Raw genomic sequence first — 12,094 nt, 5'->3', positions numbered from 1 at the left:
GTGGATAATACCCTTTATAATATGTTTTAACTTCTGGTTAGCCCTGAAGTGATCAGGCAACATTGGACTAGATGGTCATAGTTGGTCCCTTCCAACTAAGCTGTTGTATTCCACATTTTTGGAATGAATTGCGTGGAGCACCTATTGGTAGTTGTCATGTGCATAGTAGCACTGGCAACTTTCTAAGAATATGAAACAGCAACTACTGTTGTGCAGCTTAGATTTGTAACCTGTGGCAAGCCAAATCAGATTTGTTAGCAGGAGTAGTGGCTCTGCTCAAACATAAGCAGAAGCTTCGATTCTCCGAGGTCATCTGGGTTATTGAGTAGAGAGTTTTGTCAGTTAGCTCATGGTGTGGCAAGTCTTTCTAAATACTTGTGTATCCTGCTTTATTGGATTTGCTGTTGCTGTGGAACAACACAGTCTATGCTTAGAAAATCTGAAGCAGGCTCTGTAGAAGAAACGCTTATTTATATATGCTGATATAATGAGTAAATGAGTTGTTAGAGGATTCTTTCAATTGCTGCTCTGTTTCACATTCCTACTTTGGATGGTGTATGTCATCATCATTCAGAAATAATGACCCAGTTTTCCATAGCAATCCTGCTATAGGGCGTTTTAACAGTTTTCCCTCCTCTTTTTCTTTTGTAAGAAATGCCCTGCTTTTTATCTACAAAAATGCAATTTTAACGAAACCCATTTCACCATCTCCTCAGTTGTCATCCTTTAGATTTGAGTTTTGAATTAAAATTTATAAATTTCCTTGATGCTTCATCTGAATTAGTGCTACTCAAAATGTGTTGTGGTTTAACCCCAGCTGGCACCTTAAGCACCATGCAGCCACTTGTGCACTCCCCCCATAGAGGATGGGGGAGAGAATCACAAGGGTAAAAGTGAGAAAACTCACAGGTTGAGATAAACACAGTTTAATAAGTAAAGCAAAAGCCACCTATGTGAGCAAAGCAAAACAAGGAATTGATTCACCACTTCCCATGGGCAGGCAGGTGTTCAGCCATCCCCAGGAAAGCAGGGATCCAGCACACCTAATGGTGACTTGGAAAGACAAACACCAACCATCACTCTGAATGTTTCCCCCTTCCTCCTTCTTCCCCCAGCTTTATATTGCTGATCATGACATCATATGGTATGGAATATCCCTTTACTCAGTTGGGGTCAGCTGTCCCAGCTGTGTTCCCTCCCAGCTTCTTGTGCACCTGCAGCCTGCTGGCTGGTGGGGTGTGTGAGGAAGAGACAAGGCCTTCCTGCTGTGTAAGTGGTGCTCAGCAATAACGTAAACATTCACCTGTTATCAACGCTTTTTCCAGCACAAATCCAAAACACAGCCCCTTACTAGCTACTATGAAGAAAATTAACTCTACCCCAGCCAAAACCAGCACAAAATGGTATTTATTTTCTAAGCTCAACTTACATCTCATCAGCCAGAAGAGGGCAGTGGAGTATGTCATTGCATTCATAGGAACATTGCCTCTCTTGAGAAGGATAGCTTGAACAGTTTCGGAGTATTAACTGTGTGTTTCCAAACAAGTATCTGTATATTTGTGATTTTGCAAAATATCAATTTTAAATAGCGTTAAGTTTTTAGTGATGTTACTAGCTTCCCAGCATACCACCTTCGGCAAGTTAACCTTGATGGTTAGAGAATGAATTCCCCTTGCTACCAGGTGACAGTATTAAGGGTTCCCACTTCACAAAGAACAGCTTTTCAGCCTGTGTGAGGAGACTGCAGTTTGAAGTCTGTTACAGGCAAAAGAGGGCACACAGTGCTAAGAAAAATTTAAACAGGAAGTTAAACTTTTAAGTGCAGCGCTTTCATGTTCTTCTATCCCAGAATTTAACAGTTATCAAATTGTTCAGTCTGTAAACAGGTATTTGTAATTCATAATCCTTTCAGGAACCTGAATTTTTTCTTCCCTTTTCATTGAAATCAGTATTTGATATCATATCTACAAGTAGTAGGGAAGCTCTTTTCTTACAGTACTTCACATACTATATGTATTTGAATTTTTATCAAGATTTCTGGTGTATTAATTAATTGCAGCTGAATGAATTTTACCTGTATTTATACTGGTTTCTGGCCAGTTTTTTTTTTCCGTCAGGCACTAAAGACAGGCTTTTGGATTTTTTTCAACAAGAAATGAGTTGGCTTTTAAGTCGCCCCTTCACTAGTATCTGGTCCTGCAGAATTTCTTGAGCGTTGATGTTTCCTCAGCAGGATTACTTTGGAAATTTCTTACTGTGGAAATCCTGAAAGAAGTGGAAGTATTTAGTAAAAGTGGTGGGAGTCAACCATAATTAATCCACAAATAAAAGGCTTCTGCCAAGAATCAGAAATAATGTGTTCTCTACATCTGTCTGTAGTAGAAAAAGCAAGAAGTACTGGGCTTTAAAGGCAGCAGAAGAGATTTACATTAGATATTAAAATTTTCTAATGCTGGGGGATGCTGAAACACTTTTGCCTAGAGAAGCGATAGGACCTCTTTCATTAGAAATTTGTAAGAACTACATAGGTATATACTGTAAATGGTTTACGTATAGCTGACTTTGTCCTGGAGTGAGGGAATGGATTAGGTGACCTCTTGAGGGTCATAAATATGACAGGAAGCTTGCTTGGAAGCATGGTTTTTTGGTCTTAAATGTGTTTAATGTTTTTGTCAAAGAAAAAAAAAGCAACGTGCTAGCTGTCAGGGCATATCCATGGTAGGTTCAAAGATTAGCTTGCTCTTTTCTTTTTCCTCAGCCCCATGAGTGCATGTCTCCATATCCTTCCTTCTGTTTTCTCCAAGTTAAATACGTAGGAGATGAAAAGTGACATATTGCTGTAAAAAACAAGAGTCTCTATGGTACAAGTTTGTATTCTGCCTTTCCATAATCAAATGCTTGATGATGAAAGACTTCTGAAGGGAGTCAGAAGACTGGTTATCACATTTTATTCAGTTCTAAAAGGTTGAAATTAAGGTAGTCAGAGTAGACATGATTAATAGAAATAGATCAGAGTTGTTTGATCACTTCTGTGAGCTACAAGTGCAAAATAGATATTATTGCTGTATGCACTACATAGCCAGTATAACATCCTAAATATCATGAATTGTGTATTTTTGCCATCAAGTGAAAAAGTGAAAAAGCTTTTGAATGATAGAAGGGAAGTAATGTAAATCTAAATGCCATTACAGCAATTTCGTTGGGTATTTATTGAACTACATATGTAGCAACCTTTTGTTGTTAATATAATGATGTGCTTTTTTTTTTTGGCGGTGTGGGGGGGTTGTTACAGGTTATACAACCCTTAGTTCAGCAACCTAGTTTACCAGTAGTGAAACAATCAGTCAAGGAGAGATTAGGTCCCGTACCTGCAAGTAATATTGAGCCTGCAGAAGCACAGAGTGCCAACACAGAAGTCACTCAGGTATGTTACGACTGTCAAAAAATCAGTTGGCATGTTTTTCTTTCTTGCATGTAATAGGTTACATAGTGTATGAATGCTCATACATTACAGTTACTCATGTAGTGCAAGTACACATTTACTACTTACATGTACATCTCATTTGATTGTGAATGGTGTTTTGACATTAAAATTTTCCTCAGTGCAATGAAAATTGGCTTTCTTACTGTTGTGTTTTAACCCCCACCAGTAACTAAGTACCTGAAGCCACTTGATCACTCCCCCGTCACCCAGAGGGACAGGGAGGAGAATCAGAAAGTTATGTAAAACTCGAGGGCTGAGATAAGAACAATTTAATAACTGAAATAAAATTTTTAAAAAAAACACCACCAATAATAATAATAGCACTTACAGTGAAAAGGAGGGAGAAGGGGAGAAGGAGTGCAGTCCAAAGGGAAGGGAGAAAAGAGAACCAGTGATGCACAGTACCACTGCTCACCACGGTGTGGAATACCTCTTAGGCTAGTTCAGAGCCAGCTGTTCTAGCTGTATCCCCTCCCAAGTTCCTGTGTCTCTCCGGCCCTCTTGCTGGCAAGGCCTCAGAAACTAAATATTCCTTGACTTAGTGTAAACATTACATAGCAACAGCTAAAAACATCAGTGTGTAATCAACATTGTTCTCACACCAAATCCAAAACACAGGGATGCACCAGCTACTAATAAGAAAATTAACTACCCCAGCTGAAACCAGGATGCTTACCCAAGCATGGTACTTAATTTTTAGTATCATAGTTTTTACTTAGGTTAAAGAAAACCCAAAACCAGCAGGCTCTGAAACTATTTCAGTATTGTTGTCTTAAAGTGCAGTGTTCAGATTTCAAAATAAAGTTGGGTTTTATCCAAAGAACTAAGAGCTGTCCTTTTTTTAGTACTTTATCTGTTAAGCGGTTAAAATCATTAGAGGCCAATGGTCAGCATCTAAATCTAAGGGTGTTTTCAGTATTTGTATGTAACCCTTGGTACAAGGAACAATGCAATCACAGTACCAATATGACTAATGATAGGATCTGGCATGTTAATCCCATTAGAAATAACCTTTAGTTTTTTATCATGTTAAAAGTATTTCATTATTAGCATTGTGCCACTACTTTGGTTTTATTTCTGAAAAGGAAGACTACCACACTTCCGAAAACATTTGTATTTTAAATTCAAACAAAAACTTTCTGCAATTGACACCTGCAAATAGCAGATTTAAAAAAAAAGAAGGTTAAGTGTATTTAAAAGGGCCTGTGTAAATGATCCTATGCCAGCTAGCATGTCATGGACTTCTTGCAAAAAATATAAAGCATAATCTTTGATTCCAAATTAATCTTTGTCTTATCCAATCTATTTATAGATGTATGGTAACTGTAAAATCAAGTATCTAAAATTCACTTTATCAGCTGCTTTAATATTATTTTCTTGTATTGTTTCTCAAAAGTCCATGGTTTTATCAGTTAAATGTGTTTTTTCTAAATTCCTAACATTTGAAATTACACAGGAAACAGTAAAATAATCATAAAGTATATTTGAACTGTATTTTGTTTTGTTTTTTTAGAATGTGACTAAATTATCTGTGAAGGATAGACTGGGTTTTGTGTCAAAGCCAGTTACTCCAACAACTGAAAAGGTAAGAGAATGTCTCATATTCTCTTTCTCTCACATTTAATTTTGATAGAATTAATAATATTATAAACCCCCTTGTGTCAATATTTTGTTTCAGAACTACAAATAGTTACTTGTTAAAGGTTAGTTTTATCAAGTATAATATATTGAAACTTAGCTTAGCAGATGGCTAAATTATTATAAGAATACAACCACATAAGACAGAAGCTGCTATTCTGTGTTTTTCATTTTAATGTAATAGGATCCATTTATTCAGTCATGAAAATAACTAGTTATGTTCCAGGATCCTGAGTTGTTAGAAGAATGCAGAAATAAGTCTTAAAAATAAATGAGTTTTGACACTACATGTGAATCTATGAAAAGTCTTCCTATAAAAACTTTTTTGGGCTTTTATGTCCCTTAAAGAGGTGATGCTGTAAATGTTTACTCTCTTACCTGGTCTGAAATCTGCAGTACTTGTGGAAAGATAAAAGTGGAAATCAATCAGTGTAGGAAGGACAAAGAGAGATGAGGTGGGAAAGGTGTGTCTGAATTGTAGTTGTGAGTTATGTATTTTGCCCAGTGGTTGCAATTTTCATGGAGTTGTTGATGTGCTTACTTTAGTAGCAGAGTTCATGAATCCACATCTATTTAGCACCTTAGAGGACAGGCTTCCTCAGTGTTTATAACATTCATTTGAGAATACTTTTGGCAGAAAGGCAACAAGTTTTACCTGGTAACAAGATTCCTCTGCCTAGGTACATATCTCTTCTGTTGGAAAATTTACGTGACCTGAAATGAATGAAGCATTCACTGCATTTCCCCCCTGCCCCCTTACAGTATGGTAGTTAATGCATTTAGTGGAATCAGACAAGTAAAATTCACTCTAAAGATACTATGGTGTACTTGGCATACAAAGGTAACAATACTTCATGTGGAGTTGTAATTGTAGAGGATGTCTCCAACTCATTTCAAGCCAAGCAGTCCACCTAAATGCATTGATCTTGGCTTCTTGCTTGCATTTTGTTGTTCAGTTGATCAGTTGCATTCGTGTTGCCCTAAATTAGTTGCAGATAAATTTCTTAATGTGTATTCCTGAACTATGTTTTACATAAATACTGTATACTTTAGAAATAGGAAGTCTGGTTCAGCTTGAGTGGAAATACTTTTTTTTCTTTTTGCATTCCGTAAGAGTTGAGTTATCCTGAAGCACTTTTCTACAAAGAGTGAATTCATGCTAAAATAGTTTTCCGCTTTGTTGTATTATAGTAGTGTTTGATTTTAATGGGCTGCTCGGGCTGATCAACAGGCTGGCTGTGAAGCAGCCGTTTCCTTTGGCAATTTTAGCAAGACTCTGAAACTTGGTTTGACCTGTTTTTACCTACTGCAGTCCCTTTACAAGGAAATACCTTGCTTAGTTTGCAAGTGATAATGCTCTATAACCATTAGACATTAAATGACTGACAGCTGTCAAAACCATTGAAGTCATGTCCTAGATTTTTGTTTGCTTCTGAGTGCAGGATTTGACAGAAACTTTACAGTAAGAGAGTATGTAGCTATGCTTCCCAAAGAGCAGGAGGAAAAGTAGATGAAACAGTCATTGTGAGGCTTTTTAAGATCTGTATAGGGATTTGCAATTTATGAAATTGTGAAGATATTCACACTGGTCCTTCTCTTGAATAGTACTAAGAGGTTTAGAAGACATCAGTGTGTTGCTTCTTGCTCTTCTGTATTAGTCGATGCAGATACATCTGCTTTGGCACCTGTCCTTATATTAAGAGATGAGGAAGCATGGTTCACTCTGCCTTGAAGACAGTTCAGGGCAGAAGGAGTGTATCAATATTTCTGTCTTTACGTGATCCTCGGTTTGTGATGTAGCCTGTCCTAAAGCTACTTTGTAATAGGAACTATATGATTGGGATGTGCATATATTAATGTGCTTTAAGGAAACTTTTAAAAACTTATTAATCTCCTTTATAATGGCCTGCTTAGAGCATTTTAATATACCCCATAACATGCTTTGCTTTTTTTTGTTTTCCTCTCCTCTCTGCACTGCCTACTCTAGAAAATAGTTTACTATGGGAAGAAATAGTGTAAATAGCACAGCAAAGTGAAAAGCTTTTATATGAAGCGTTCCTGTTGTAAATTATTCTGATCTCTGGTTTTTTTCCTTCTTTCTAATGTTTCTTGGCTGTCTCTTTATTCTTCTGTTGGTGGGCACTGTATCTTATTTTATGGAGTGCATGGTGACCAATAGACTCTGCATGCATCTTTTAATTTTCCACATATATATATATAAAGTATTTTTAAACTCCTGAAAATTATACCAATGGCATAATTGCTGTGATTTGCTAACAAGGTAGACAAGATCATGCTTCTATTATCTCCAGCACTTAGCCATGGATTTTTCAACATTAACATGGCCAAAAAGTCCTTTAAAGAATGTGATAAGAAAACAGAGTAGTCCCAATCCTCAGGTATTATGGAGATGTACACAGTATACTTTAGAGAGATTGTGAAGCAGGCGACTGTGTTTTCAGTAAGTCATGGAGAAATTTCATACCTCATTACAAATGTAGGAAAGAGAACAGAGAGACATAGGAGTCTCTTCCTTTGCTGTATGATGTTGAAGACTTCCCTGTACTTGAGTTGCTGCTTGTTGATTGTGCAAGCTCTGCTTTGCACAAATGGCATATGAAAACTGTTGTATCTATTTTGGACCTTAATCTCTAAAATCATGTTGAATTTTTGCTCGGAAAATTCATGCCGTCATGAAAAATCAGATTTTAAACTTCAAAATAAAAAAAGAAAAACTTTGGTTACTCTTGGTAAAATCTTAGTCTTATGTTTCCTTAACATACTCAAATACATCAAATTTTATATATTTGAAACTTGGAAGTACGTGTGAAATCTCTATGGAATTCCATAGGGAAATACGGAATAATCTGGTGTTTATAATTCTTATATATCTGATGTGGTGCTGCCTCTTCAAAAATGGTTTCACTTCAGCAACTCCAAATATAATTGTTACACCAAATTTTTATATTTCATATCATCAAAACAGACAAAAGAAAAGACATATATTTTTAAGCACTTGTGTTTTTTTTTTAAAAAAACCTGAAATTCACTGGCAAAAAAATAAAATGATTTCCTCCTATAGGTTTTATCCACTTCTACTGGCTTGACAAAAACTGTGTACAACCCTGCTGCTTTGAAGGCAGCACAGAAATCTTTGCCTGTTGTTTCCACTTCCGTGCTAGACTCTAATGAAGCACAGAAGAAAAAACAGGTAAATTAAATATGCTTCTTTATAAAATAGACCTAGATCGGGAACTTGTGACCACTAGAGATAGTGCACTATGTATATTCATCTCCAGAGCATAGATGAAACTAGCTATAAGATTAAATTCACCATAATTTCTCTTCAAAGGACAAGAAAATTCAGCATTGTTTTATTATTTTTTCAGTGTATATTCAGGCAGTGTGAGCAGGTTTAAAACACTCTGGAAGTTAAAAATGTGAAACACTTCTTCCTGGAAGCAGAACCTCTGTGTTGAGGTAGTAATGGTTTATTGTGAGCGAGAAGGGAGTATAGTATAGTCACTATTCATCTCTCTTAAGCTTTTATGGAACTGGCATTTATTATCATCAGTAATATCAGTGTATTTTATACTTGTGACCAAAATTGTTTCTTTACTTGAGAGAACTGAGAACTGTATGACTATGCGTTTTATTGTTTTCAAACTATAGTTGTCCTGCATATAGCATTAGGTTATCTATCTCTCTCTCTTTTTTAATGTTAGAGAGGAAATACAACAAAAATGCATTTGGCCTTGAATAGGTTGCTCAATTGTAGTTTAGCTTGCTTAGAATTTTCAGAAGAGCCCAGTAAAGCTCCTTTTCCAGTTTTATTCTTATCCTTAAGAAAGCTAAATAATAGAACAGTGTTTATCTTTCTGGTTTCAAACCACAGATTAAGAGGTCAATACTAAGTTAGGTTCAAACCTAAGTATTGAAAGTTGTGTAACCATTAAAGTAGGATTTTTAGCCAATTTGGTAAACTTCTGTAACTGATGTCTAATATAATTTGAAATAACAGTTTGTAGCTGCATGTCAGTTGTGGCATTGGTCCAGACTTCAAAGAAATCACTTCCAATCTTGGAATTTCATTTCATATTTGTCCCCTAAAACATGTTTTTCAGAAATAGAGCCTTTACCTTTCAAGTTAAGATGCTAAATGCCTGTGAAATGGCAAAAAGCTTGTAATAAAATTGACTCATCATAAACAGCTGTAGGTTTGGGTTTTTTTGAGAGAAGGACACTGAAGATGTGTGAAGGGATTGGCTCTTTTTTTCATGTGCTGTTGTGCTCCTTCCTGTCTTCAGAGATTTTTATTACTATATACTAGTACTTGTGGAAAAACATGATTTTGTGGGACTCACTCCCTTCTTTCTTCCTGTCTCCCTAGTTTTGCTTAGCATTCACCCTTTTGTCTTATCTTCCCTTTCCCTTCAGAAAAATGCACACTGTATTGCAAAACTAACATTTCATGCAGTAGAATTTCAGTATTTCAGAAGACACAGAAAAACCTTATTACTATTTCTTTTTTATGGCTGTTGTACATTTACACTCTTTATATAAGATAATTCACTTGCAGTCTGATCCCAGTTGTTTGGTGATCTAGAGCTGCAAAATCATCTTCTACCTCTCAGCTTTTATCCCATTAAATAGCTTGATATCAAAGCTCCTTAATTGTTTTCTGCAAGTGTCCCAGTGTTCAAGACTTACACATTCTGTATCTGAGAGCAAGAACCAATTGCTTTCTCTCAAGCAGCATGAGTAGGAGCAAAGCACAGCAGCTGTGGCATTTCCTCCTGCTTCTCCTTCTGAGTTCAATATGTCAGATTTTATCAGTTTCAATTCATTTTGATTTTCCCATTGCAATGTCAAGATTCTCTTTTTAGCAGATTGAGCAATGGTACTTCTCACAAGTTATAGCAGTCAGACACAAGAGAGATGTGTTTCTTTGTGTAATGCTTTAATTTTAGAAAACAATATGTATTCTTTTTGCTTTAACTGTACTGGAGAATATGTTTTAATTGAGGGACTTAATTTAGACTGAATTCAATATACTGTCCTTGCACATTTAAACTCTTATGTGTTGTACCTCTTGCAGTACTGTATTATATTGCTTTCAGTGGAGTTGTGTAAGGGGTTACTGTGTACGTAAGTAGTAATGACGTCTTCCCAGCACAGATCTAACTAAGAGTAGTCATTAGATCCTTTACTAATTTGGAGGTGCATTGCTTTCCAAAACATAATCTGAAATACTGCCTGTTAGTACCTTCAGTTTCTGTTACTGATTTTTTCCTTGTTATTGTTAAGTTGCTACTGTATAGTTGTCAACTATAATTTAGTATTCTTCTGTCATTTTTTTCAAAATCTAGAAACTTTCTGTCATTTTTTTTATGCTTCTAGGAAGCATTACGACTTCAACAAGATGTAAGAAAAAAGAAGCAAGAAATCTTAGAGAAGCACATTGAAACACAAAAGGTAAAACATTAGCATTAAAGAAAGCAATTCAGTTGTAAAATCCCATTTCACTTTAAGACATTTTAGTATTTGTAAGTATGAGCTACAAAACTGGCCTGTAAAATAAGTATTCTCTTAGAATGGTATTATCACATTATTTTAAGTTTAGAGTTTTAATCTAACTTGTCTTTGTCAGTTCACTTAAAACTACAAGCTTATGCAATTTTAAGTGCAGTTGTAGTTGAAATTGCCTAATTTGGGTGCAACACGCATGTTTTTTGGGAGAAGTGAAAGCTTGAGAGTTCTACTTGACAAGAGCCGGGGAGATTGATATAGAAAATGTATGTACTGAGGCTTTGGAGGAGAAAAAGGCCAAAACGTCATTTAAGTTGAATAAAAGTTTTGTAATTATTTGAGTATCTTTAGCAAATCTGTCCAAATGAAATGGAGATATCAGATGCATTAGCAAATCAATTAGAGATTCAGACAAAGGTTTTATTGTAATGTAAACTAATAAAAGCTCCGTATGTTGAGTTTGAAGTTCACAACAAAAGAAATGCAATATTCTGTTTTTCCCTTAGTTGTAATGTCTACTGGAAAACAGATCTGTAATAGTAGTTGCTAAACAAAAATTGTTTTTTTACATTGAACAGATGCTGATTTCAAAGCTGGAGAAGAATAAAGCTATGAAGTCAGAAGACAAAGCAGAAATCATGAAAACACTGGAAATTTTGACAAATAGCATTACCAAGTTAAAGGATGAATTAAAAGGTGTATCACCAGGAGGAGGGGTTCCTTTAAAAAGCCTGAAAACTAAGACTCAGGTACTCAAGTTTTGGTCAGCTTTTTAATAAGATGAATTCACATGCTTATGTCAGCAGAATAAAAATACATAGCCACATCAGCAGTATTTAGAACCGTAGTGGTTTAATTTTGAAGTTGTCTTTGAAGTGAGGTTGGTTTTGCCTTCTTTTTAAAGGAACATATTTAATTGTAAAAAAATGCTTTTGTCTGAAAGGTTTACCCATTGTTACACGGATATTGCATCATCTGGAAAATCAAAAAGCAAAACAAAAATCATAGGATTTTTATGTATAGTCTATTGCTTGCTTAAATTTTTAATAGAAATCATGAAAATAGCATTTCTCATGCAAATGGATTGTCATTATGCAACGCAGATATCTTCTGGTCAGGTTTAATACACAAAATGCTTCATGAAATTAGTTTACTACTGTACTGATACATAATTTTCTGGGGCTTTTTATGTCACTGAAATTTTTCAATATTTTAATTTTATAGATTGAAGATTGTACTGGTCACTTTTCCTTTGATCTAGCTTCCCATGTTTGGGTTGTACTTGTGAGAGGTGTTTCTCTGTTACCATTCTTGTTAGTATCAAGCTGTAACCAGTTTGCCAACTGCTTAAAGATGTAATTTATATTACCTTTTCAAAATGCAGTATTTTGGTTTTTTATATAAAGTATTTGTTCCTAAACAGGTCACACGGTGATTAAAAAT

General features: G+C 35.5%; 1 protein-coding gene across 10 annotated transcripts in view; it reads left to right on the top strand.

The window, feature by feature from the left end:
* Positions 1 to 12,094, top strand: part of RBM26 (RNA binding motif protein 26) — a 74,551-nt gene that overhangs the window by 27,659 nt on the left and 34,798 nt on the right. For 7 of the 10 annotated variants that reach the window (XR_008731124.1, XR_008731122.1, XR_008731123.1 and 4 more), the window contains exons 13-17: positions 3,293 to 3,424; positions 4,998 to 5,069; positions 8,205 to 8,333; positions 10,523 to 10,597; positions 11,230 to 11,400. Coding sequence is in view for 7 of the 10 variants with exons in the window: in XM_027801066.2 (XP_027656867.1) it covers positions 3,293 to 3,424; positions 4,998 to 5,069; positions 8,205 to 8,333; positions 10,523 to 10,597; positions 11,230 to 11,400 (579 nt within the window). In the remaining 3 variants the exon portion in view is untranslated. The remainder of the gene's footprint in view (positions 1 to 3,292; positions 3,425 to 4,997; positions 5,070 to 8,204; positions 8,334 to 10,522; positions 10,598 to 11,229; positions 11,401 to 12,094) is intronic. The other 3 variants (XM_014277533.3, XM_014277532.3, XM_027801067.2) reach the window with 1 other exon arrangement.

Source organism: Falco cherrug, chromosome 2 (genome assembly GCF_023634085.1).
Source record: "Falco cherrug isolate bFalChe1 chromosome 2, bFalChe1.pri, whole genome shotgun sequence".
Taxonomy (NCBI): domain Eukaryota; kingdom Metazoa; phylum Chordata; class Aves; order Falconiformes; family Falconidae; genus Falco; species Falco cherrug.
Note: the sequence above shows the minus strand (reverse complement) of the source record. Positions and strands in the feature narration are given on the sequence as shown.